Source organism: Castor canadensis, chromosome 17 (genome assembly GCF_047511655.1).
Source record: "Castor canadensis chromosome 17, mCasCan1.hap1v2, whole genome shotgun sequence".
Classification (NCBI taxonomy): domain Eukaryota; kingdom Metazoa; phylum Chordata; class Mammalia; order Rodentia; family Castoridae; genus Castor; species Castor canadensis.
Window position 1 is genome coordinate 69,497,405 of NC_133402.1, and position 27,997 is coordinate 69,525,401.

Below are 27,997 nucleotides of genomic sequence, written 5' to 3' on the forward strand. Positions count from 1 at the left end.
AAATGGAATTGTTTTCATACATTCTTTTTCAGTTTGCTCATTGTTAGTGTATAGAAATGCTAATGATTTTTCTATGTTGATTTTATATCCTGCTACCTTGCTATAGCTATTGATGATGTCTAGAAGCTTCTGAGTAGAGTTTTTTGGGTCTTTAAGGTATAGGGTCATGTCGTCTGCAAATAGGGATATTTTGACAGTTTCTTTACCTATTTGTATTCCTTTTATTCCTTCTTCTTGCCTAATTGCTCTGGCTAGGAATTCCAGTACTATGTTGAATAGGAGTGGAGATAGTGGGCATCCTTGTCTGGTTCCTGATTTTAGAGGGAATGGTTTCAGTTTTTCTCCGTTAAGTATAGTGCTGGCTGTAGGTTTGTCATATATAGCTTTTATAATGTTGAGGTACTTTCCTTCTATTCCTAGTTTTTTAGACCTTTTATCATGAAATGATGTTGGATCTTATCAAAGGCTTTTTGTGCATCTATTGAGATGATCAAGTGGTTTTTGTCTTTGCTTCTGTTAATGTTGTTTATTACGTTTATTGATTTTCGTATGTTGAACCACCCCTGCATTCCTGGGATGAAGCCTACTTGGTCGTGGTGAAAAATCTTTTTGATGTGTTGCTGAATTCGGTTTGCCATTATTTTGTTGAGGATTTTTGCATCATTGCTCATTAAGGAGATTGGCCTATAGTTCTCCTTTTTGGAGGTGTCTTTGCCTGGTTTGGGGATAAGTGTAATACTGGCTTCATAAAATGTGTTTGGCAGTTTTCCTTCCCTTTCTATTTCGTGGAACAGTTTAAGGAGGGTTGGTGTCAGTTCTTCTTTAAAGGTCTGATAGAATTCAGCAGAGAATCCATCAGGTCCTTACTCAGGGCTTTTGACTCTAAGCAACAGTAATTAAGTTTAAGCTGGCTTAGGTGGAAGAATTCAGTAAGGAGAACTCAGTATGTCATTTAATTTCAAGGGACAATTCCATCTAGATATGACTAGGTACCCATGCTCACAGGACACTGCTGGAGTTGTCTTTCCCCTGGTGTGCTTGCTTTGATTTTAGGGAGGCTGTCCTGTGGTAGGACTGGCAGAAGCTCTGTGCTTTCTGTTGTCAATAGATCCAGCAAAGGGTGTTTTTCACTGGGCCATTGCCCAGGGTCTGTGGCAGTGGCAAACACTGATTGGCCAGGCTGAAGGATGACATCAGAGTCCTAAACCACGTGGACGGAGGGTGAAAAGGATGGTGAGTAGGAAATTGAACCACTGGTCCCTGAATGGAGAAGGCCACGTGTCCTTAAAAAAGGCTCACTGTGCGATTATAAAGCATGGACACCAAGACTGGACCTGCCCTCCAAAAAAAAATAAACAGCAAGTGAGAATGATTTGGTTTTTTTTAATTTGGAGGTACTGGGGTTTGAACTCAGGGCCTCATGCTTGCCATGCAGGCACTCTTAACACTTTAGCCACTCCACCAGCCCAGTAAGCCTCTCCTCCCACATCCCTGATGGATGGTCAGTGGGCGGCCCTGGGACAATCAGCTGCCTTCTTTGTGTCCCACCCTTCTCTCTGTAGGAGTGGTCCTGCACTTGTAAGTCAGCAGTTGTGCATCTGTGCTTCCTTCTGCCCTCCAGCCCTGTGGCGTCTCCCATGCCTGTGGTGCTCTTGATGAGGACTGGAAGGGCAGCATTTGATTTGCCTCCAAATTAATGATAGATTACAATGTCATCAATATGGAGCTGCTCACTTAAAACATGTCTGTGCACACAAATTGAAAAAAAACACACCCAGCCAGATGAATTCCTGAACGAGTACAGGAGAAACAGACAACCGTTGCTTCACAGCACAGGATATTCCTGCAGGACTGTTCATGTCTTTCGTCCACAGACCAGACACCCATGTGTACTGCGACATCAAACCTCGCTCCAGGCGAAGGGCCTGAAATGGACCCTTTGGACATCTCCAGCAACTTTGACCCCGTCTCCATGCGTCTTGTTTTAAAACTGTCACCTCTTCTAGTTTCCTGTGACTGCGTCATGGCTCGTAATGGCCTATTTACCTTGGTGACAGAGGTGAGTACTTTGCATGATTCACCAGGTTGGTGCTTCGATCTGTCCATCCGTCTGCCTTGAGACATTGTCTGTCTTGGTTTAGGTGCTGCTCAGGCACTGGGAAGGTCAGTGAGTCACAAGATGTGGGTTTGTTGGATGGGCTGTGCATTGCCTGGTGTCTTACACAGGTCACTCACTTCCCTCTCTGGGCCCGAGGAGGTAGGTAACATTCAGGGTTGATATCACTATTAATCTCAAGATAATTCCTGGCTTTTGGGCTCTGATTTTCACCTAATTTGTCAATTCTACCTAATTCCACCTGAGTCTCTTGACGGGCCTCGTGAGGCCTCTTCTGTTGACAGCTGCGGCTGTACAATGTTTTGCACTCCCTCCCTAGACTTTGAGTCATCCAGCTTCCTACAGAAGCCAGAGGCAACAGAATTCATTGTCAGCAGCATGACTCCAGGAGCCAGAAGCAAAGCGGTGGTAAACAAAGTCACAGGGGAGGCAGAACCAGCAGAAGCGCCCTAAAGAGCAAGGCGTGGGGGGCTCACATCGCCTCCTTGGGGAGTGTGAACAGGAGGCCCCCACCCCCACCCCTCGTCACCTGTCACCTATTCCCTGTGCCACGTGGTCAGTAACTGCTGTGTGACCCTCGTTAGTAACAGCGACACTGGGCATGGCCCCTAGCTTTGCTTTCTCTCACCTCCTGGCAGCTGTGGCTGTAAGGTTTGTGTTGACCCTAAGATGGGGGCTCAGGATTTCCGGGCTTTGTAACTAAATATAATCAAGTCGCTCAGCCTCTCCACTGGGAAATCAGCTATAAATAAGTCAGCACGATCTTTCATCGGAGAGGCCGTGGTTACTAGGGAACCGGCACTGCAGTCAGGTTCTCTGTCCTCATTATTTTCCACAGGGCAGAGTGTGAGCGCTGGGTCTGTCCTTGGCCTTTCGAATGGTTCTTGAATGTGCCATTCTTGCACATTAAAGGATTCTTTGGTGAGTTTTAAAGGGAGGAAGACTTGGGTCCTAATTTGGCCTTTGACGTTGACTGGCTGTGTGACTCTGGGCAGATCAGTTCTTCTCTCTGATCCTTAGTTAAACTCTCTGTAAAGTTTCTGAGGAGGTTGGGCTAGACCAAGGGCTGGCACACTGTATCCCACAAGCTGAGTTTGTTCTGCCATCTGGTTATGTATGGCCTACAAGTTAAGAACGACTTTTACATTGTTAGATGGTTGAAAACAAATCAAAGAAGGATATTGTATGGCACAAAATATTATACTACTTCATAGTATAACATAACATATCATATGTAATTATATATGACATAATTTTATGATATACGATCTCATATCATAATATTTTATCAATCCAAAGTTATGTCCATAAATAAAGTTTACTGGAGCAGAGCCATACTCATTGGCTTACACGCTTGCAGAGTTGAAGCATAGCAGCAGAGACTCTGGCCTGCCAAGATGAAGAGGCTGACTGCCTGTCCTTTGTAGACAGTTTTGGCTGACCCTGCGCTCGAGGTCCCCTAGGTCCTAACACTGCATCTTACAAGGTGTGCAATTCTCAGTGCAGCTCCTCTTTAGCCCGGAAAGGATGCTAGGTTTTTGGTGAACTAGACCTGAGCTGCTCCTGGAGGGAATTTGTTACTCACTGTGGCCCAGTTCTGAAAAGGAGGGAGACATGCTGTCTAAAGAAGAGTGGACCCCAAGTTCTGCCCAGCTCTGGGTCAGTCCAGGGCTCAGGGCCAGGGTGAGGAGACTGGGGCTACACTGGCTCTGGCCATAGGATACCGCTGTGTGACAGAGATCCCAACAGGACAGTGACCGCAAGTCTTTCCCATAAAGTCCAGGTGACTTACACATTAAAAGAGCTATCTCCTGATGGCAATGTACGGGGTTTATTTAGATTCTGAAAGACATTCTGAGATAATTGGGGAAAATTAAACATGGTGCATTTGATATAATAAAGAATTACTGATTTTTTAAAAAATGGTGACAATGTTATTGTGATTGTGCTTTAAAAAAACAGTCCTGAGATACACAGTAAGATTTTTTTTCAGTACTGGAGTTTGAACTCAGGACCTACACCTTGAGCCACTCCACCAGCCCTTTGTGTGTGTGATGGGTTTTTCGAGATCGGGTCTCATGAGCTGAGTGCCCAGCCTGGCTTTGACCCTTGATCCTCCTGATCTCTGCCTCCTCCGTAGCTAGGATTGCAGGTGTGAGCCACTGGCACCCGTCTACATTAAGACATTTTTGAATGAAATGATGTGATGTCTGGAATTTGCCTCAAGATAATCCAGTAGGGAGGATTGGGTTGGATGAAGTGACACAGATGAAGCAGCTTTGGCCAGAGGCTGGAAGTTGAAGACGTATGAGGGGCGCCTCGAGCCTTGTTAAAGTGCTTTTCCCCATTGTGTGTACATATTTGAAGTTTTCTATTATAATAAAAAGCTTTAAATATTTAATGTGCATAGCATTACAGGAGATTTGTGTAGAAAGCCTCCACTCGACCTTGCTGGCTTAGGTGTGCAGCCAGAGGGAGGGTTGCTGTTCCCGGTTCTTGTTTCACAAAGCTGAAGAATGAACTTCGCAGACCACGAAGGGGGAGCATAAAGGTGGAAAAGGTTTTTAAGGGAAAGATGAAAGCTCCCGTGGGAAGGGAGGGGTCCCGAGTGGGTAACCAGGGAAGGGACTTGGTCTGAGGTTTATCCATTCTCTCCAGGACTTTGCTCAACCTCTATGCTAATTAGGTGTGCAGAAAGCAGCATTCTGGTTGGTTGTGCCCTAACCCTCACACTGTCCTGCTTTTTCTTCTTTCCACCCTTTGAGGCCACAGGGAGGTCATACTGGAGGTTTCCAGGGGCCCTTCTGCCTTAATAATCAGTTATTAAAAATTTGTACTTCAAAGGAATTTGGTCCATGAAGAATTTCATGCAAGTGCTGAAAGTGTATACTTAACCATTGTAGCTATGTTTATAACAGAAGTACCTGGAAAGAAGTTTCCCCATGATAAAAAAAATTCTTTGGAGAGGAATGGTGTGTCCAAAATTCCATGCATTTAAACACTTGATTGATGGAATATACTTTTTTATTGATATAGTCATTTAAATTTTTTAATTCGTTAAATAAGAACAGAGAAATTTCTATTAATTCTGTGGTGAAATATACCTACTTGTTCTTTTGTCTTTTCAGTCTGTATGAATCATGGAATCATTTAGATTTATCCTGCGTGATATGTAGCATTTCATTATTTCTGCAATATGACTGTTGCAAACTTACTTCTTTGACTTGAAAAGTCTGCATTGGCAGTGATTGGTTGGATGGACCATCAGTCATCAGGCACCCAACCTCCTTTCTACTTGTGGCTCCATCTTCCTCGTCCTTGGCTTGCATCTCTCATGGTCCAATGGGTCTGTTTTGTCTCCTGGTATGAACTCTGCATTCCAGAATGTCAAAGGGGATGAGGACAAAGGACATTCACCTTAAGGACACCACACGGAACTTACACACATCACTTTTGCTCACATGCTGAAAGCCAGAACCATGTGTGCAGTAGTTGCAAGGGAAGTTGAAAATGTAGCCTTGGCTGGGCAGTCACCCAGTCCAGTGAGAACACTGTCACTGCATGGGAAGGAGAAGAGCTGTGGGCTGTGGATAGCCTGTACCACGGTTGCCCTGTGGCATGTTCGCGTGCAGACGCCAGCATCCTCTCTTGGGATCCTAGCCTATTTCTTGCCTTTTCCTCTTTCCTGCACTCTTCTCCCTTCTCCCTGCCTTCTTATCAGTTGCTTGGTTTGGGGACCAGAGTGGCCACTCTCAGCCAGTTGAGGTGATTCTGATGCCGATGTCCACTCATCCATTGTTCATGTGTTCTACCCATTCAGTCCCTGTCTCCTGCACCCCACCCCATCCCACCCCATCCCACCCCATCCCACTCTACCCCACCCCAGGCACACATTTGGTTTCCTGGCACAGGAGATGGCAGTTTAAGTCCTGTGTCCCTTGTCCTCTCTGAGACCCTGGGAAAGGTAACTGGCTTTGGTAAGCCTCATGCTCTTTACCCTGGAAGAAGGCACTGGCACATCACAGGACAAAATCCCAGCTCAGCCTAATGTTAAGATAACAGTGAGGATCCTGGCACATTGAATGAGAAGGGCAAGGACCACATGTGGAGGGAGCTTTGGGCACTGCATGTCCCCACATCTGATCGCACTGTCCTTCTCACAGAGGGGTTCTGTGAGCCAGGCATCTGACAGGGCCCTCGCCCAGCCACAGCTGGCTGGTGCAAGATGTGGAAGCTAGAATGTGGCATTTTGACTCAAGGGTCATCTTTCCCAAGGCCTCTGATAGCTAGGGCAGCCACACAGGGTTTGAGGCCCTAACTGTTACAGCTCTGTGCTGTCTTCCCCCCTGCTCTGGTCAGTGTCTCCAGGGCTGCTCAGCTTGCCCGCCTTCCTGCTGCCCTGTTGCCTGGCAAACTTCCTCCTGCAACCACTGCCGCTGCTTTTCTTTTTCTTTGTGATAAGCTGAGCAAAAGTGGGCAAGACCACTTGAGAGAAAGCCTTTATTGGGACCTGATGTTATAAGGCTATGAGGAGCAAGGAGAGTATCTCCTAGCTGCTTACAGAGTTGAGCAGCTGGCTTATATAGCCAGAAGGGGGAATGGCCAAGGGTGTCTGAACCAATCACAGCAGTCCCCTCATATTTGGACCAAATGTGGTACAGTCCATTATGCAAATGGAGGATTGGGTTTGCACCAACCATAATACAGTCTGTTATACAATGAAGGATCCTATTTGCACTGCTCATGGTCCATTATGCAGATGAAGGACTGTGTCTACATCAACCACGGCACAGCCCATTATGCAAATAAAGGATGTATCTGCACCAATTATGGTTCATTATGCAAATAAAGACTCATGTTTGCACCAATCATGGTATAGTCTCTTATGCAAATGAATGATTATGTTTGCACCAATCACAAGTGTTCTTTGGGTCAAAGTCTGGTAGAAGTGGCTTATTGGGACAGTGCCTTTTGGAGCAGATGTCATGCTTTGGGTGTTGGCATAAGGGCAGTCAGCTGCCTGGCTGGCAGTCATTTGCTTAAAGCAGGTAGAGAAGGGTCTATCAACTTCCGTTAGGGAATTCAGCCTTCTTAGCCCCCAGTATCTCAGCTCATTTAAAGGAAAAAAAAAAAAAAAAAAACAAACCTTTCAATGGTGTGATTACAACACAGGCTTATCAGCAACAGTGCTTTAACACTGCTTGTTAACAGTGCTCCAGTTATGTCCCAGGGTCCCAGGGAGAGCGGTCTCTGCCATCTGTTTCACTTGGGCTCCATCAGCTTGCTAAATGAACACAATCCTCCTTGCCTTTAACCAGTACCGGATAACGCCGCAGCTGAAGGCTGTGACTAATTGGACGGTGTTTGCAACTCAGAGTGCTGAAGATGGAGCTTTGAGCTTTCTGAGTGAGGACTGGATTTGGGAAGCCCTCAGGCGTTTGACATAGAATCTTCCAAGTTCAAAGTGGCCATTTAAAAAATGTAATATAAATCTTTCACTGATTTAAGACAAATGAGAAGTAGCAGTACGTAAAAGAAGGTGAAAAGGAGGGAGAAGAGCTTAAAGATGGGTAGGGCACAGCAAGGCCAGTTGCCTAGCTTCTCTCTCTTTGGTCTCTTGGGCCCCACTCTCCTGAGGTGGCCAGGGCAGGGCAGGCCCTGGGACTCTGCTCACCACGGCCTGGCAGAAATAAAGGCTCCCAATGACCATGCACTTTATGGCCAAGCAGTGCTCTCTGGAGGAGGCCTTGGACTCCTTGAGTCATGGTGACAAGGGTGGATCATCCTCCATGCTGAGGACCGAGTCCTGACGCTACAGAGCAGAGAATGGGCCCGGGAACCTTCTGGATGCATTGATCAGACTTTGATGAGAATTGAGAAGATGGGACTTTCCCTTCTTGGTCAGAGAAGAGAATTTTGCAGCTAGGTTTATGGAGAGGAGAAAAGAGGGACTGTGATGAGAGAGAGAAGGAGAGGGAGGGAGAGATCAGAGAGCGAGAAAGCAGACATGTGGCATGGCAGACACCAGAACAGGGGCACAGAAGACAGAAAGTGCACTCTCCTGCTCCCTGCCCCATGCTGTTCCAGGCCTTGGTGCATTCTAGTACTCGGGGTTTGGGAACAGTTAGTTCTGTTGCCTTCGTCCACTGCAAGCTGCATCAGTGTGGACACCAATGACAGACTCATTAGTGAAGACCAAGCAGAAGTTGGAAACACCCAGAATGAAATGGGAGGGGCTTGCAGGAGAGGGCAGGGGCGAGGACAAGATCTTGGTTGTCTATTTGGAGGGGATATTAAGTGAGACTGGGCCAGGCACAGTGGCCCACAGCTGTAATCTCAGCTACTTGGGAGGTGGAGATTGGGAGGATCACGGTTCAAGGCTGGCCTGGGTGAAAGGTTAGTGAGACCCTACCTCAATCAGCAAGCCAGGTGGGGTGGCATTTGCCTGTGAGCCCATCTACGTGGGAGGCATAGGTAGGAGGATCTGGATCTGAGGCCTCCCTGAGCAAAAATGTATCTGAAAAGTAACCAAAGCACAAAGGGCTGAGGGCATGGCTCAAGTGATAGAGGGCCATGCACAAGGTTTCTAGTTCAAACCCCAGTAGCATAAAAGAATTAAGGCTAGTACAATTTTTATTGATGTTCCTGTCCTGGAGAGGTCTGGAGGTGTTTAAGATAAGTAAACAAAGTCAGAACAGTTAGGCGATACCCCAAGTTCACAGACTTGGTAAAAGGAAGAGTTCGAATTTCAACTATTTCCTTCCCCCAGTCCAACTTGAGCTCACTGAAGGCTCCACAACCTCTCAACAGCACCACCCAGTAGACAGACCTGGAAGGACCCTCATGCACACCTGAGCAATGGTTTCAGACTCCAGACAAAGGAGCCCCTTACATTCTTGCAGAATTGATTTATTTTTGTCTTCAAACTAAAGAAACTCCTGGAACCAGGGATGAGCAGGACGGGAAGGGTAATCTAGAATCTTGGTGGAGCAAGAACCATCAGTTTGCAGCACTAGAGAGTACTGGGGAAACTGAGTCACACCAGTACCTCAGTGCTGCCTTCAATCTGAGAGCATGGTCCCTACCCACCAACCTGCAGGCTGGGCCCCACTATGTGGTGTGATCCAGAAAACCCTTCATCTGGATTCCAGCAGCCCAGCTGCTCTGCAGGGGGCGGAGTCTGGTGAATTCCTAGAAGAGTAAAAATAAACCTTTCCTAAGCATTATTCAATTAACACTTCTTAGAGCATTTTGTGAAAATTGAAACTCTAAGATAATTGTTGATTTTTTGATGATTTATGTAAAGAATTTCATCTATGATCTTTTTTTTTTTTTTTGTATTGGGGTTTGAACTCAGGGCCTTCACCTTGAGCCATTCTACCAGCCCTATTTTGTGATGTCATGGAAGTATTTGCCCAGGCTGGCTTTGAACCATGCCTGCCGCTTGAGTAACAAGGATTACAGGCATGAACCACTGGCGCCCAGTTCATCCATGTCTTTTAACTGGTAAAATGAAAGCTCTTTATTTAATGATAGGCTGAAGCTTTAAAAAGAAAATAAAGATAGGGTGTCTTGAAGGTATTTTTCTCTGCTCTCAACCAAAGGTCAAGAAGAAGTTTCTTGGACTCTTCTTGGTTCCATTCCCCTAATCTAGGTTGCCTCACACACACAGTTATGTCTGTAGTAGATACAAGATAACCCATTTCTTTTTTTAATTTTTTTTTATTATTCATATATGCATACAAGCCTTGGTTCATTTCTCCCCCCTGCCCCCACCCCCTCCATTACCACCCACTCCGCCCCCTCCCTCTCTCCCCCACCCCCTCACTACCCGGCAGAAACTATTTTGCCCTTATCTCTAATTTTGTTGAAGAGAGAGTATAAGCAATAATAGGAAGGAACAAGGGTTTTTGCTGGTTGAGATAAGGATAGCTATACAGGGAGTTGACTCCCTTTTAAGGTATCTGCTTTAGTTTCTCTGCGTTGAGGGCAACAAATGCTAGGTAGTTTTTTAGGTGTCTTACCTATCCTCACCCCTCCCTTGTGTGCTCTCGCTTTTATCATGTGCTCAAAGTCCAATCCCCTTGTTGTATTTGCCCTTGATCTAATGTCCGCATATGAGGGAGAACACACGATTTTTGGTCTTTTGGGCCAGGCTAACCTCACTCAGAATGATGTTCTCCAATTCCATCCATTTACCAGCGAATGATAACATTTCGTTCTTCTTCATGGCTGCATAAAATTCCATTGTGTGTAGATACCACATTTTCTTAATCCATTCGTCAGTGCTGGGGCATCTTGGCTGTTTCCATAACTTGGCTATTGTGAATAGTGCCGCAATAAACATGGGTGTGCAGGTGCCTCTGGAGTAACCTGTGTCACAGTCTTTTGGGTATATCCCCAAGAGTGGTATTGCTGGATCAAATGGTAGATCGATGTCCAGCTTTTTAAGTAGCCTCCAAATTTTTTTGCAGAGTGGTTGTACTAGTCTACATTCCCACCAACAGTGTATGGGGTTCCTTTTTCTCCGCATCCTCGCTAACACCTGTTGTTGGTGGTGTTGCCAATGATGGCTATTTTAACAGGGGTGAGGTGGAATCTTAATGTGGTTTTAATTTGCATTTCCTTTATTGCTAGAGATGGTGAGCATTTTTTCATGTGTTTTTTGGCCATTTGAATTTCTTCTTTTGAGAAAGTTCTGTTTAGTTCACTTGCCCATTTCTTTCTTGGTTCATTAATTTTGGGAGAATTTAGTTTTTTTAAGTTCCTTATATATTCTGGTTATCAGTCCTTTGACTGATGTGTAGCTGGCAAATATTTTCTCCCACTCTGTGGGAAGATAACCTATTTCTGAACACTGAAAAAATGCACAAATCACATTTGAAGAGAATCCTGACGGATACCAGAAGCTTAAGCAAAAATATTTGTTTACTGTCTAGGTATTTTTGCAGAAAATTCATTCTTGGGTCTTCATCTCAGTAGATGATGTAACCAGAGGGTCACAAGACACAGAGCATAGCCTGTGCCCGAGGACTCAGAGCAGGGTTTGACCTGCGAGAAGCAAAGCGCTCTCTTGCAGAACAGAGCTCGTTGGCCAGGCTAAGAGCAGGTCGTGGACATTGAAATTCATGTTTCTGGTCAAGCCCAGTTTTCTCCCTCCACTCACCCCTTACAAACCAGAGCAGAAGAAAGAACAAAGGCATTGGGGAAGGGGGGTGTCCCAGAATTGGTTCATGACCTCAGCTGGAACAGGGGACTGTCCCTGAGCAAGGGACACACCTCCCTTGAAACTCTTCTATCTACCACTTTCACAGTGGGGTCTATGCCAGTGTGTACCCCTCCGCCCCCTAACAGAGTTCCAACCTCCTCTCTCCCCAAAATGGACAGAGGGGGAGGAGAGGAATAGCATCGATCCTGTCCTGATTGCTCTAGGACTGTGTAAATGTGTGACCGCTCCTGGACGCTTTCTGCGGTGCACATGGAACAAGAGAGTGCAGGCATCTGTGACCTGTGAGGTGCCCAAGGGCAGGGCTGTCCCTGCTCATTCTGATGCACCCTGTCTGCTCCTGTGTCCACTCCCCTCTGACATCCCAGGGAACACAGAGGACTTAGGGTGGCTTTCACAGTCTCCTTGCTTCTTCTTTCTGGCAGCATCGTAACCATTGCTATTCAGGTGTCTAGTGACAATGAATGGGAGTCTAACTGTGGCACCAAGGTTGCCACCCCAGAGCCAGCAGGGGGCCCCATGTCCTATGAGAATGCTGGCTGCCACCTGGAGGAGAGGCAGCTCACAGCATGGTGCATGTCTGTCCAGGGCCTTGGAATTCAATAGGGAGGAAGCCAGGTCCCCCCCTGCAAGTGACTGGCAGGCATTTCATCTGTGGAAAGAAGTGAATCAGTAGTGCCCTGCTGTGAGCCTCACATCGATCACATCTTGTTTCATTTCTGTGTGACACGATTTGCAGGGACATTCTGGCATCTGTGCCTGCTCAGCCTCTACTTCTTGGCTAGGGAGTATTGTTGCCGCTTAGGTAATTACTAGATTTGCAGCCTGCTCCAAGCCTTCTTTCCCTTTTCACAGCAGAATAACCAGAGATCTGCTTTCTAAAGAAGAGAGATTGGTGTTAGAAGGGTTTCCAAGCCTCTGAGAAGAGACAGAAAGAGGACAAAGGAGAGCTTGGGGTGGGGAGGGTGCTGGACTCAGCCCTGAGATCCACTGCTCATGTTGGAGTGGCACTTGGCTTCCCAGTCACTCCTGCTCCCAAAGGTCACATCTGGCCACTTCAGCTGAAGGCCCTGCCTGGGCCCCGCCATCATCATACCAACATCCCCTTCACAGCCATACTACTGTGGGCTTCTAGAAACCGTGAGGTTTCCTGAATTAATGTGGAAACCCAAGCTGTGCTCTGGCATCCACCTGGGAACAGCAAACCAACACCAGAGTGAGTTATTTCTCAGGAACACAGTTAGTTACTTTCTCCCTGTAAATTGTCCCCAAAGGACAATGGTGTGTTGTTTTCACAAGCTCCACCAATCCCCTTGTGTGAGGCTCCTCGATAGGTGAGAGGGCCTGAGAGATGTCCTGGGGGCAGCAGATGGAGGAGGGGAAGAGCCCATTCCTGGCTTAATGAGCCCTTTGGTCAGCTGAGCATGGATTTCATGGGTGATTTGGGGGAAAAAATTGACTTGGGTCATGCTTTGTACCAGGTAGTCCAAAAACCAAGATGACTCCGTGGTCCCATTACAGTCCCAAGACCAATATCCTTTTCTTAATAGGGAGTTAGGGCTCGAGACACTACAGCTAGAGAGAGACCCTGGTCCCCTAGTCATGTTGCACCATGTGACCAAAGCAATGGTTTTTCACCGTACCTCAGTGGCTTTTTGATGTTGTGCATACAGGTCTCCTGGGAAGGAGAAGTGTCTCCTTGGCCAATTATCACCTTTTGGAACCTCCTGCAGTCCATCCTTCAGTTAGGAAGACTGTGTTTTGAACAAACTTTTTAGGCAATATATTGGTGCGTTTTAGAGACGTTCACTTAATACACTCTCATTTCGGAGAGCAATGCCGGCTCTGTTTTCTGGCATCGGTGGCTATGAATATGAGGGAATATCAGAAGCGGTGTTTGTCTTTATTACAATCTGCTTCATGTGCCAGGCATCTTGAACTTGGATGTACACAGATAATAATTGTCTATCCTAGACAACTGCCTTGGATGGCCTGGGTCAATTCCCAGCAGGTGACAACTCTCTGAACCTTCCTTCTGCATCCTGCACTCTCCAGCCAGCATCCTGAGGGCATAGCATGTAAACACGATCATGGACTGTTTTGGAGCTTCCCGCAGTCTAAAAGGACGGGCAGAATTAACTCTATCTGAAAATGACAAGTCAAGTCCACTCCCCAACTTGGGAATTATGGAAACATTTGCTTTCAGTACATTAAATCAGCAGCCACGTTACTTGTTTCTGTTTCTTTAGATTTTGTAAAAGGGAACTGAAATCCAGCAAGTCGTATGAGAAGCCCGTTCAGAAAATGAACAAAAAAACAAATAAAAACAACCCAGAACGAGGTGGTATATTTTTCACTTTGCGTTTTGTAGGTGTAAGTCCCTTCTTTAAAATTGGCGATTTTTTCTGAGAGGTGGTGGATTTTCACTTCAGAAGCGAACAAGATCATGACCAGACAGCCACAGGACCCTGCAACAGAAGGAACAAATATTTCCTGACTGTAGGCGACAGGGAAGGGGCCAATGAGCAAACCAAAGAAAACCCTTTACCTTCATGTTGGGAGCCATGAGCCGCAATCTGACAAGGTCGTTGCGGCTTAGCAGGAGCCTGACAAGGTCAGGGACTGCAGGTGCACCACGTCTCTCTGAGGTTTTGAGGGAACATGGAGAGGCTCCCTTTGTCTGGAGAAAACATTAACCTGAAGGTATTTGTTTATGAAAGATTAGGAACAGGGCACAGGCCCCTGGCAATGAGGCCCGAGTTTTATGTATGTGAAGCCAAGTGAAGCTAGATGAAAACAGGGAGGTTTGGGTGTCGTCATTGAAACTGGGAGGGTCCGCGTTTCGCTTGTGTAACCTAGGAGATGGGAGCAAGGACATTGTTTTTCAGGTGGAGGGCATTGCTTCACAGGCCTAGAAGTTTTTCTTGCGTTGTATAACTTCCTACTTTGCTGCTTAAAAAGCCTGACGCAAAAATAAAAATTTGCCAGTTAGGTCACCAGCCTTCTGGTCACGTGTCTCGTCATTCCCTTCCTGAGTGAGTGAGTCCTTTCATGTGTCTTGTGTCTTCAGTCCTTTCTTAGGTAAATTCGGGTCAGGGACCCTCGAGATCCGGCACCTTCACCCTCCTTTTCATTCTTCTGCAGAAATATATTACCGCAAACGTGTGACCACAAGTCTGATTTTCCAACCCAGAGTGGGGGTGCTTGGGTTGTGGCTCTGAGTGGGGAAGACTTGTGTAGGGGAAGGTGTTTGGGGGGCTGGTGGGGTGATTAGAATCAAGCTGTCCTTACAAAGACCAGTGCCTGAATCACTGGGTGCCTTAAAAGCACAATGCGAAATCAGGCTACAAAGCAGCCACTGCTCTGATGGCTTCAAGAGGACACATTTCTCTGAACTTCACAGGCAGTGCAGGACAAATGCATTATGTAGCCCCTTGTGACAGGTGCCAGCTCTCTCTATAGGGTTACCACGACCCCTGCAGCTCCCAGCTGGCCACAGTGGGCCAGAGGAGATTCTGGGCAAAGGTAGCTGTGTGTAAGGGGCTAGGGTTGAGGCACTGCATACCTGCTGTTTTTTGGTTTTTGGCTTTTTCTTGGCAGTACAGGGATTGAACTCAGGGACTAGTGCTTGCACTCCACCAATGAAGCCACACCCTCAATCCCTTCACTTGTATTTTGTTTTTGAGACAGGCTCTCACTACCTTTTGCCCAGGATCACGATCCTCCTACCTCCATGTCTTGAGTGGCTTGGATTACAGATGTATACCACCATGCCCAGCCTGCCTGTTTGTTTGTTTGTAATCAAATTCAGACTTTTCGCTGGGCATGTGGCTGCCTTGAATATAGACATTCAGCTGGGATGAGGGTGACTGGGATGTAGGGGCAGGAAAAGTTTCCTTGGAGTATACCATGACACCTCCTCTTTCTACTAGCTGAAATACAGCTGTAATGGCTCAGCAGACACTTTGGACCAGGTGGCCTCAGAAATGTTGGCTATGTACCACGGAGAAACAGGAGGAAGGACCGGACCCCAGATCCCTGGACCCAGACTAGCCCTGCACTTTAACTCCCAGTTTCCATGTCTGAGGAACGTGGACATTTATTTTGCTTAATCACCTGTTACTATTTCCCCATCATTTAGCATTGACGGTAGCCTAATGTGACCTTGACCATGTGGCTGGCCTGGGTAAGACCTCAACAGGACAGGGCCACCACACACTGCATGGACCCCGGATGGGATGTCACTCTGATGTGACATCTCCACTGAGGATGAAGGAACAGAGACCCCCTGCTAGGTGGATGGCTCAGGGACAGAAGCCAGTGGTAAGGAGCCAGAACAGAGACAGTGGACGACCAGGACCGGCTGGGCTTCCATGGCAACTCCTGTATCCAGGCTGCCACATGGGGTTCCAGTTAACATGAGACTGGCTGAGATGGTTTTCTGACTTGGGTCAAACTAATCTGGGTTCAAATTCTAACCCATCATTTTTTATGTGAGTTGGGCCATTGGAGTCCCAGGTCTCAGCTGCTGACCTATAAAAGGTGGTTAATATAGATAACTGTGTGGATAACTTGGGCACTGGAAAAGCCACGAGAATGTCACAGCCTGTACGGCAGATTAAAAAAAAAAAGATAAAAAGTCTATGGCTTTTAGCTATCCCTTTTTACTTCCAAGTCCCTCCCCTACCCCGGAAAACCTGACTACATCAGTGTAGACCCTACAAAATGTACTACAGAGTCCCGTTCCCCCAAACAGTCTAGCATTAAGTGTGTGGCCCCTGCAGGAAGGCTGCATGCTTTTTGTTCTTCAATTACAGTTAATTCAAATTCCCTGGGAGCAGCGCACAGCAGTCCCAGTTCCCATTTGTTAGTTCTTTCATTCCCAGGCTCAGGGATGAACAGTGGTTGAAATTCAAACATTGAAGAAAATGCACGTGTTTTTCTGTTCTCAGAGTGTGATCAAGTGGGGAACACAAAGCAATTATGAAGCTATATTAGGAAGTGTGGGGGATTCAGGGTGCTGTTGCCAAGAGGGTGGCAGCTTCCCTTCGAGCACCTGAGAGAAGCTGTAGGAAAACTTAGCCGAGCAAAGGGGGCTGGACGGTGTAGGAGAACCCAAAAGGCCTGGGGTATTCAGTGTACGGAATACCTCGGTTCCTTTTGCAAAAGTCAGGTTTGGGGGGATACAACCCTGATCACACAGGGTTGGGGTGAGGCAGGGTGAGCAGAGAAGGTGAAATCACATTTGTGGTACTTTTTCTTTGGTTTCAGGGTTGGAACCTAGGGCCTGTGCAGGCTAGGCAAACGCTGTACCAGTGAGCTACATCCCGGCCTTTGATTGGCTTGAGATAGGGTCTCACTAAGTAGCTCAGGTTGGCCTCAACTCCCTATGTGGCTGTGGCTGGACTCTATGTCTCAGTCTCCCAAGTGCTGGGATTATTGGTGTGACCACCACACTCGGCTGTTTCTTTTTCTTCAAAGTTTCACACAGGACTGGCCTCATCAGCCTCCTTATCATCATACAACATCCCAAGTAAACAAAGGATACAGATTTCTTGAAGCTTCACTTTCTACCAGCCTCAGAGTGGTGGTCGAGACCGTTCTTTTGTAAGATTTGTCAGCCTAAGTGTTTTTGCATTCTGAGCTCTAAATCACAGCCCTCCCCTTGCAAAACCATCCTATTCCTTTATTGTAAGATCCTAAGAAAAAAGACCGAGATGCTATTTTCTCTTTATCTTTTATTTGAAAATTGCAGAGAAGATGCCATTGCTTTTACCATAAGAGCTTTCTTTGTCTGAGAAGATGGTGAGTTTCAGACAGCAGTGAAACACTATTTCTTTAGTGCCTGCAAGGAAAATTCAAGCTCGGTTTCCTTCTAAAGTTGTTAAATATTTTAAAGGTGCTACTTTGTTAAGGAGACAGAATCACCATCAGACTGCATTTGACATTTCTTGAGTAAAAGTCATTGGGCTGTCTTGAGACGACAGCCTTGGCGTAGGGAGTATGTTAAGGCCATGAGCTCCGGACAGTGCGTGATCGGACAGAAAGGATGGTCTCAGATTCCAAGTCGCTAGAATCGGGTTGACCGTGAAGTCAGAGGTCAGAAACCAGCCTGAGAGCCAGGGATAGGGTTCAAGTGGTAGAGTACCTGCCTAGCAAGTGTGAGGCCCTGAGTTCAAACCCCAGAACTACCAAAAAATAAAAACTAGAAAGAAAGAAACGGCAACCTGAGTCTCTGACAACCTTCCCATGACTTCTAAGAAAGGAGCAGGGAAACAACTCATGTGAATTGGAGTTTTTGCTTTTTTCTGTCCATGGCTCTGAAAGGATGAGGATAAAGGATCGCTGTTTCTGACCTATGACCAAAAGATACACGTGCAGACTGTCCCTGCGTGGCCTGGCTGCTGGGATGTGGATCGAGATGCGTGAGGGATGTTGGTGATAGTGCCGGTTGCCAGAGTGTCCCTCTGGCTAGTGCCCATCCAGAGATGGGCTTCAGCTTTGGGGGATTTTTCTTGGTTCCTCCTGAGTCCCCTCTCCCGTCCCCCACACACAGGAGAAGTCAGGGGACTGTGCCCATTGGAGTGCCTGCTCACATTCTAGACAATTCTTCTGGGGTCCTGGAAGCCTCCCCTCAAAGAGCCATGAGTCCATTTCCAGAGCCTACTTGAGCATCTTCCTGGGATCAATCCTACTCAGGCAGATTCGTGGTTGTTGTGTAGCCCCGACAGCTGTGGGGGGCCCAGGGTCACACTTGGATAAGCAGGGGGAACAATCAGCCCTTTGCTGGGAGTGGTGGAGCCAGGAAGGGTAGGAGTGGGAGGACAGGGGCGACCTGGCTTCTGCCACCACACTGGGGTGCAGCATTGCTAGGGTCAAAGATGCTCTGTCTGAATCTGGCCCTTCAGGATCTCCTGCAGGTGTTTCCCAAGGTAGAAGGCTGAGCACATTGCACTGACCAGTTTTATTGGTTTTAAACTTTTTAATGTTTGGGTTGTCATTCATACTCTTTCCAAAGGCATCACAATGCTAAGGTGGGGCCAGCATGCCTCTCCTTATTTTCTCGGCGATTCGTGTAAAGAAAACCCAGGTGGAGCCATTGGGACAGATTCCCCAAATGTCTGTCCTTCTGACCAAACTGCCCTGTTCCCAGAAAAGTTCAGATAAACTGGATTTTGAAAGGCTGCTGAGCCTTGCTCACACTAGAATTTGGAATATAACAAGACACAGGGGACTCGTTTGCTGCCCAGCCTCGTTCTCAATGACCTGAGGCCATTTTCCTCTCATCCGTCTGATTTCCCCACCATCTGGCTGGTGCTATAGTTGTCCCCCCCTCCCCCATAATGACTTTGATTACTGAGTTAATTTCTGACTGAATAGGATAGCTGAGTTACAGGGCTGTCACACCATGAATGATCAGTCAATTAACAAACAATTGCACACTCATGACTCTCCTCTGGCAGCTGCCGGGACTACAGTCCATGTCTCCTCTGGTCCTTACCACATGGTGAATGCAGCACAAGGCCAGAAAGAGGGTTGCTTCCTCATTCCCCTCCCCCTTCATGGCCCTGAGCCTAACTACACTTTTGTGGGTGGGAACACCCGCCAGGATCTGTGGTGCTGAGGTCCTCGTAGGTGAAGGAATCTCTGAAATGCCACCCAAAGCCCACATTCTAGAAAACAGTAAATTAGAATTTCAATCTCCCCTCAAGTAATGACCAGCATTTCAGAATGAGAACACACCATCTTTCAACTCTCTTACAGGTGACAAATGTTAGAGGCATTCCATTTCCATGCAGAATGACAAATTGATCACTTCCCTCTCAACAGATGATGAATGGAGGGGGGGAGCCACAGCTCTGCAGGTGTACTACTAATTTTCTGTGAAATTATGCAACCTCACTAGAAAGTCAATAATCGAGGGTGAGCTTGCCAGCGTTTCCGACTCAACGCTAGGAACAATGGCTACCACCTAGGAGCGGGGGCAGAGGAACCTGATACCCTAATTGTAGAATTTGAGGTTGTGATAAAACAATTTGGTCATGTGCTTCCCCGGAATAGAGATAAAAAAAGGAAGAAAACCAGTCAGTGTCCCTATAAGGGACATTCGAAGAGCCCACCTCTAATCTAAGTTTTCCAAATGTCATGTTATTTTTAAGGGTGGTTAGTACAACGAAGACCTGGTCTGAAGACACAGTGCATTTCTAATGTGAATGGATTTTAGAAGAAGAATGTCATTTGTTACCAGGAAATATGCAGAATGCCTCTGTTTCATTCACTTATTCCACAACAGTTCTCAGGTAATATTCTGGACTCTGGGGGTCCATTACTGTGCAAACCAGAAAAAAACCCAAGCTCTCGGTGGAAAAGATGAGACAGAGAGAGAGAGAGAGAGAGAGAGAGAGAGAGAGAGAGAGAGAGACGTGATAACAGAGTAAGTAAGTGCAGCCTATAGTGGACCAGTGTGACACGTTAAGAGAGCAGGGCAGGAGGTAGGAAGCCTGGGAGGGTGGCCAGGGAGGCCCCAGGAAGAAACAAGCTTTCGGGAGATATTCAGAGGAGAGTGGATATTTGGAGGGATCTCATGGTGAAACGATAAGTGCAAAGGAGCCAGGTGGCTTGAGCAGAGAAAGAGGAGGGGACAGAGTGGCAAGAGGTGGGCTGCCCATGTGTTTCCTGAGCTGTCACGGTGTGTTTCTGCAATGGACACAATACATGGCTTTGGCTCTCAATGAAACAGACGGGAGGGCAGACTCTGAATGGGGCGGGAGTCTGCAATCCTGGCAGACCTTCCACAAGGTCACGGCGGAGTCCTGCGCAAAGTAAGTGAAACACAGTCCTCCCACCACTTCCTCCACTGCCTTTCCCTGCTGCCTGCATTTGAAAATGAAATTCCTTGCTCTCTGCCATCGGGGCCATCCTTCGTGGCCTCTTTTCTCAGGTCTGTCCTGAGACTGGTAGAATATTTATTTCCCTTGCTGCCTTCATGCCTGGACATCCCGATCTTCTTTCTCAGCCTCCTGAACAACAGCACCCCCCTAAGGACTGAGGTGGAAACAAGGTGCCACCTTTTATTTCCACAGAACATGTCCTGGATGTGTAATGCATCTCACAGATGCCAGGGTACCATTCGTGCTGACGTTGATACATAACGCAAGCACACTTCTATTTTTGTGCTCTGCTTTATTTCCCTGTCTTCATGTTTCACATGACTGTGTCATAGTTGTAATTATCATAATTAATTAGACCCATACTAGGAGAACCCCCTTTCAAAGAACGGCAGCAGTTTTATTTGCTTCCCTTGCTCGGTATAACTCAAAACATGATGCCATCCGTAAGAGAAGACATAATAATTATAGTTTGTAGCCAGGCCAGAGTTGGGGTTCATCACCCCCAGCAGATCTGAGCCATCCTCAGTGAAGGTTCGCCATGAAAAGTCTCCCGTGGAGGCCAGGTTGGCCTCTGGCAACACCTGGGAAGTTGGAGTATGGCAGATGTGAAGGCCCACATTGAAAGTAGGGGGTCCAGTAGCTTCTGTGCTCACCTCCTTCTTTTCTGGTCCCTCTCTTTCTCTACCTCCTTCATTTATGAGCATTTCTCTGTCTCTCCCGTTCTATCCCCTGCCTGTTTCCCCGCTTGCTCTCATGGGTGGCCACCTTCTTACAAAGGTCGCTGGTCATTGCTCCTGTAGAACCCTCCCCTCCTGCGGCCTCTGGAATACCACTTCCTCTTCCTCTTTGGAAGCTCCTCATGGCCCCTCCTCCTCCTCACCAGACAACAACTGATGATGCTCTTTGGGACTGGTCCTGGCCAGTTTGTCTCTGTGTTCCCTCTCTCCATGCTGCCTTCCTTGGCTCTTGTCTGTTGTCATCAGTCTATATAATTTTGATATCCCCCAAACACCTAAGCTGTTCCTTGTCTGGACCATCTCTGAGCTCCAGACTCACACATCCAACTGTCTCCTTAGCATCGCCACTTGGATATTGCATACCATCTCAGAGTTGACATAAAACACCTGGTTTCCTGAGCCAAGTTCCTCTCTAGATTATCTTTGCCCTGAACTGAAGGCCTACTGTTCCTCCCCTTGTCTACCATCTTTGTTAATGCCGCCAGCATCTATGAGTCATGTGAGCCACCTGCAAAACGCCCTGTGTCACCTGCAGAATGTCTTCAGAACCTGTCCATCCCTCTCCATCTCCAGTAACAACGTCATTGTCCATCAGACATTTCTTAAAACCTCTCAAAAGCTCTCACCACAGTTAGAACCAGTTCTGAAAGTCACCCGTGGCTTTTGAGGCCCAGTATCGGCTGCATCAATTGATCTCTACCCTCATTTTGGAAATTGATTAATTAATTCTGCCATTTCCTCTCACTGCCTACTCTGAGCCATGCTGACCTTCTTTTGGCTCTTCCAGACAGCTGACCTCTTTTCCTAGAGGCCTCACCTGTGCTTACTGCTCGACTGGGGAAGTCCTCCCAGGGTTCTCAGCTCCTTCATATCTTTAGAACTCAGCTACTTGAAATAGTCTTCCCTGACCACATCTCAAAGCCTGGTCCCTTCTAGGTGTGGTGGACACCTCAGTAATACCAGCTATTTGAGAGACAGAGGCAGGAGGATGTCAGCCCAGGTAAAGTTAGCAAAACCCTATGTCAAAAACAAAATACAGGCCTTGTGCAGTGGTACATGTCCATAATCCCTGCTAATTAGGAGATAGAAGGACTGTAGTTTGAGAACAGCCAGGCAAAACTTAATCAAGATGCTAACTCAAATAACAAGCGTGGGCGTGGTAGTTCACTGATGTAATTCCAGCTATTCAGGAAGCTGAAGATAGAAAAATGAAAGCATAAAAGATTGGGGGTCTGGCTCAAGTGGTAAGCAACTCAATTAGCAAGTTCGAGGCCTTGAGTTCAAAACCCCAGTACTGTCAAAAAAAACAAAGGGGCTTGGGGCGTGGCTCAAGCTGCAGAGCACTTACCAAGCAGGCATAGGCCTGGTGCATCTCCATCGTAGCCATTTGTTTGTGACCTTTACAGTAGTAATTGTGATCTGAGATCATTGATTTGTTTCTGCACACTTCTGTTTGATTGTTCCCTGGATTACCCACTCCCCAGAGACAGGACCATGAGCTGGACTCATGTAGCATCACCCGGCCCATCACAACAGCCAGCACAGAGTGACATGCTGTCAGTTTGCCGAGTAAATGAAGTGTGCACAGTTGCAGCAGTGTCCTCAACACTGCTACAAATCACAATTACTTGAGAGAGCTACAAAACCCCAAACCAGTGCCAAAGCCCTGCTCCCAGGACTGCAACGTGTAGCACCGTGCAGGACCTGGCAGCAGTAATTCTTAGCGCTTCAGGTGATGCTTACATATCATCCAGGAAATCCCTGTCCAAAATGAACAATGGGGAGCCATTGCTGTGTTACCTAAATCCTGTGTGGGGGAAAAGACTTCTCAGAGCTGGTTTATAAATGATGAGCAAGAAAGCAAACAAACTGTCTTGCATGGATCATACAGCAATGATGGTGGCCAGAGTGTCACTTGAGGACAGTGAGCAAAGGGGAGAGCTAGGAGAGGTGGAAGGAATGTTCTGTTCAGGAGAACAACAGGAACTTAGGCTGTAAGCATGGTGACTGAAGCCCACTGGACAACCTGCAGGGTGTCACATACCCACACTGGGAGATACAAGGAGAGGCCCCAAGCATTGCTACTCTGAGAATTGGGAAGACATCCTTTCCCTCCATTTCTTCCCATAATGCTTCATGATGCCCAGGTGGGTCCCTGTCCAGGAGGGAAGTAGATACCTGAAGAAATGGCCTTAGCAAGACTTCAGCACAGAGAGGGAGGCACCTTAGGGAAGCTGGAGGTGAGTGGGAGAAGAAAAAAGAAGGAAGAAAGATTAGTGTGGACGAAGCCCCCATTTTGGCAGTACTGAGGTTTGAAATCAGGTCTTTGCACTTGCTAGGCTGGCGCTCTACCACTTAAGCCACTCTGCCAGCAGGAGGTCCCCATTTTAAGGAGACATGGTGGACAAAGGAATACTGAGGAACAGATGGAATGTGGGGGGCGGGTCAGGCCTCCTGGGGGGCCCAAATGGAGCTTAGTAGATGCTCCTGCCAGGGCAAAATTCACACCATGATCCAAGAAAGAGATGACCAATCAGCAGGGGCCACAAAAAGGGAAACGGTCAATCAAAGGTGGCCTAACATGAGGTATCAAACTTACTCTGTACCCTGTCTCAGTTGTCATCTGTCATTATTAGCCCCCACCCCCATTTTTGGTGGTACTAGGGTTTGAACTCAGGGCCTCACACTTGTTAGGTAGAGGTGCTCTACTGCTTAAGCCAGCTCTATTTTGTGTTGGGTATTTTTGAGATAGGATATCACAAACTATTTGCCTGGGTGTGCTTTGAACCATGACCCTCCTGGTCTCTGCCTCCTGAGTAGCCAGGATTACAGGCGTGAGCCACTGGGGTGCCCATCCACTGTCTCCCCTTTTAATGGCAGCCTAGTAAACCTGCTTTCTCCTACTCTCTGCCTCTGTGAATTCTTTCACCAACCAGCAGTCAGGTGCTTTTCTCCGCTGGCTGTGAATGAGGCCACCTGGGCAGCACACCCTACCTAGCAGGAGAAACAGAGACTCCCCCAGGGTCTCCTTATGGGTGTGACTCGCACCTGAAATAAATGACCCTAAACACTGGCCTCTGCGTGTGTGATTAGCACTATAAACCTGACACGTGCAATCAGAGCTTGGAGCTGGGGTTTGCATGAACTTACAACTTCAGATAAAGGTTTCCAAAACTCCAGGGGCTCCTGGGTGGTGTATGTGGATTTAGGGTAAATGAGGCAGACTATACTTCAAGAGTGACTGGTTTACTCCCAGAAGCTATAAATTGTCAGTCCATCTAACTCTCAAAAGTGTTTGATGGCGTAAACAATTTTATGAAAATTTTGGCATTCAAAAATTAAGGATCGAGGGCTTCAAACACAAACCCTAGGCCTTTACCCCCCGCAAAGCCTTGACCTGGAGCTGGCGTCTCCTCTCCCGTCTTCCTTCCTTGATTCACAACTTGTTAAAAGCACCTGCTTTTACAAGTTCAAGATGAATTAAAACATAGTGCACGCACAGGGTCTGACTGTTCCCAATACAACATGAATATGTGACCAAGGTCTCCTGGCACAAGACCCGGCCAAAGGCCCAGATAAGGTCTGGAGCTTGGATCGACTCGGTGTTCCCTGAGTTATTTTGCTTTTCAAAGACGTTAGTTTGGTGGTCCATTAGAACCGTCAAATCATTTGTCTTGAAATGCACTGCGCTTTTGAATTTTACTCCAAAGCTGGAGTGAGTGCTGGCTGGCTGTCCCAGTTACCATGCTGTGTTGTCTCCACTTCAAACCAACCTTTCTTTTCTCTACCTTGGCTCCAGCTAGTCCTGCCTTGCCAGCTGCTTGGAGGATTAGACCCAGGGAGAGAGAGGACATACATCTTTTACCTGGCTTGTGGTTCCTATCAGCTTTGTCCCCAGAACAGCACTCTCCTAGCTGGCAGTCACGCACTGTACAGTGAGTGTCCTGTACAGGTGCAGTGCCAGCTGTCTGAGGTCTGAAGCTTCAGTGCCTGTTCTCAGTCTTCTAGTTCTGGTTACCAAATTCTTTTGCTTGTTCTCCAAACGCCGGGAACTGTAGCTCCTTCCTGAAATTACCTCTTGAATTTACCTTAGGTCTCCATCTTCATTCAACTCCCTATTGCACAACCTTGAACTTGCATCAGAATCACCTGGAGGGTGTGGCAAAACGCAGGTGGCTCAGCCACCCCAGGGACTATTGTTCAGTCACTCTGGGCTGTGGCCTCAGAATTTGTTTTGCTAACACTTCCCAGATGATATAGACAGGGCTCTGCCCTAGGCTATATTCCACATTGTTTTCTCGCTGGACCATGATTGACTCAACTGGCCGCCCATCAGTTTGGTTTTTGGACGTTCTCTGCACTATCTGACCCAGACCTGCATGGGAGACTGGGTCACTCTTGGCTTCCCTGCACCTCTTCTGCTCTGGTCACAAAGCCCTGGACTTCCTTTACCATAATCCATGCCCTTCCTGCCTGGCTCGTGTCCTGCTGCTCTGATGATTCCATTTCTTTGGGGCTCTGCTCTCTGGACGTAGTGTTTGAAGCCAATGGATACATATTGAATTGTTTGCTACACTGCTGGATGCTCTTGCCAGAGATGCAAAGTCGAGACAGTCTTAGACTCCGTCCTTAGAGGGCAGTCCTGTGTGTGAAAGAGAAAACGTGAGCAGAACCCTCCTGGAGAAAGGCCTGCTTTGGTTGAGTGAATAATTGGATTAGCAAGGCGTGGGAGGGGAAGACCCTAAGAAGTGTGCACACATGAGAGAGAGTAGGTGTACACGGCCTGCCAAGGGGGGTTAGCTCTGGAGTCTAGATGGGCGTCCATGTAAGTTCATGGCTGGCATTGGATTGTATGGGAGGAGGGAGTTCGGTTAGGAAAAAGAAAGGGATGGCCTGCTGCCTGGTGGCAACTTGGGAGGAGAAGGAAAGCGCTGAACGGGGATTTCATCAGTGTGTTTGTGGGAGAGCCCTAGTCTCTCTCCATTGCTGAACCCATCAGTAAAATACTTGCTTCTTAAACACACGACAAAGTGTTAAAGCACTTTCTACTTTGGAGTGGGGTAAAATCAGAGCCCTCCCACAGCATAGCCACCCAAGAATTATGTTTATACTCATTTTTCAACTTTCTCCTTCCCCTTCTTGCAAATACGGTGTGAGCATCCTGTGGTATGGACTGCATTTCAGTCCTTCCCATCAGCCCTGGTTTATCTGTGAATTAGTGTCTGGGTTTGGAGTTTATCCTTTCCAGATCCACCTAGCATCAGGCCATGCAAAGTTCCTATAGGCCTCAGCGTACACTTGGGGTGGAACACTGGCCCTTCACCCTTCTTCATGGCGTTCCTTTTCTGATTAGGAATAAATAGAAATACACTGTGGAAGATTTACTAATATTGATAACTATGAGCAAAATAAAAATCACCCAGTTTGAGTGTCACTGGTCAGAGACAACTGCAAACCAAAAACTAGTCAACAAATCCATGTTTGTAAATAGCAAACAATTCTCTCACGCTGTCTCTTTCCTCCGTCCACATAAATATAGACTCCATACGCTGATATAGAGAGTATGTGTATATGTATATAATTACAGATACATACGTATTTGTGGATAGAGCATATACAATATGGTCAACTTGCCTTTATATGCATATTTTCTATGCTCTTACAAATATAGTGAAATTGGGTTTATTACACTTATAAAATGCTACTGTATTTTTCACTTAACATTTCAATACAAGCATTTGTCCTCTTGATTTCATCTTCAAAACTATAATGTCAGTATATAGACTACTGTAGTTAATTATTTAATTCTACATTGTTGGATGATTACAGTATTTCTCCACTTTTTGCGAAAATGTTTAATGCTACAGTGATTATCATGTGTGAGTATATGCACAAGTTATATATATACAAGTTATATAAAAATATACACAAATTTATAAACATATATATATAATAACTTATTTCAACAGAACACATTGACACACTGAAGAGCACACCTGTGTTCAGAGGTAGAATTTTGTACTTACCCGAGATGAAGCTCAAAAGGTAGAGCCCGAGTGGACCATGCAGAGATTCGAAGGGTTTGCCAAAAGCGTTGTACATGAAGAAGGCCGCCCCCACCATGGTTAAAACGATCAGGATGATGGAGAAGAGAATGATGTTGACATGAACACTCACTGGGATCGCCTTCAGCAAGTCTGGGAAAACTGAAGATGAACCAGGGAGGAGAAGAATTTTGTCATCGGTCATCCACAAGTGTAATTTCAGAAAACTAAATCCTCTTCTTTTTTTGTTTCATGTCATTAAAATCCTTTTGACGAATACATTCTCACTAATTTACAAGAGGTTTTCAAAAAGATTTAAAGACAGGATCATTTTCGAGAATTCGTCAGTAAGAATGACAAAGTGGAGATTGATCTACTCAATCACGTGTAATTACTTAAATAAATAGCGATAGCTTTATAACTCAAAACTTCATTTAGACGTCCAAATTTTTAATGATATTCCTTAGCAATCATTTTTAAAAATCTATCTAAACTTGTAATGACATTTCAAGCTTAGGGAAGTCTGGGGAAGTTCAAACGTCAGAAGGTTTTTGTATTTCCTTTGTTACAATTTTTTTTGGGGCAGTACTGAGGTTTGAACTCAGGTCTTCATGCATTCTAGGCAGGTGCTCTACAGCTTGAGCCACTCCACCAGGCCTTTTTTATTGTGATGGGCTTTTTCAAAATGGGTCTTGCAAACTATTTGCCCAGGCTGGTTTTGACCTGCGGCCCTCCTGATTTCTGCTTTCTGAGTAGCTGGGATTACAGTGTGAGCCACTGGTGCCCACTTGCTCTGGTTATTTGGAAGTAGGGTCTCGCTTTTCACCCAGGTCGATCTGGGCTGAAATCCTCCTATTTTAACTTCCAGCTCTAGCTGGGATGAGAGGTGTGTGCCACCATGGCCAGCTTTTTCCCACTGAGAAAGGGTCTTGAGGATTTTTTTTGCCAGGGCTAACCTGGAACCACAATCGTCCCTATATCAG

The 27,997-nt window shown here is 46.7% G+C and overlaps 1 protein-coding gene and 1 long non-coding RNA gene across 4 annotated transcripts in view; one reads left to right on the forward strand and one right to left on the reverse strand.

Moving 5' to 3' along the window:
• LOC141418529 (uncharacterized) lies at positions 1-27,958 on the forward strand. Its single transcript, XR_012443157.1, has 3 exons — positions 1-2,059; positions 19,502-19,642; positions 26,940-27,958. It is a non-coding gene; the product is annotated as an uncharacterized lncRNA (long non-coding RNA).
• Positions 9,945-27,997, reverse strand: part of Clrn1 (clarin 1) — a 38,076-nt gene continuing 20,023 nt past the window's right edge. For 2 of the 3 annotated variants that reach the window (XM_074059367.1, XM_074059368.1), the window contains exons 2-3: positions 26,997-27,176; positions 9,945-13,810 (exon numbers count right to left, since the gene is read on the reverse strand). In XM_074059367.1, the coding sequence (XP_073915468.1) occupies positions 13,545-13,810; positions 26,997-27,176 (446 nt within the window). In that variant the 3' untranslated portion in view covers positions 9,945-13,544. Of the gene's footprint in view, positions 13,811-20,609; positions 25,613-26,996; positions 27,177-27,997 lie in introns of those variants that run through there. The other variant, XM_074059369.1, reaches the window with a different exon arrangement.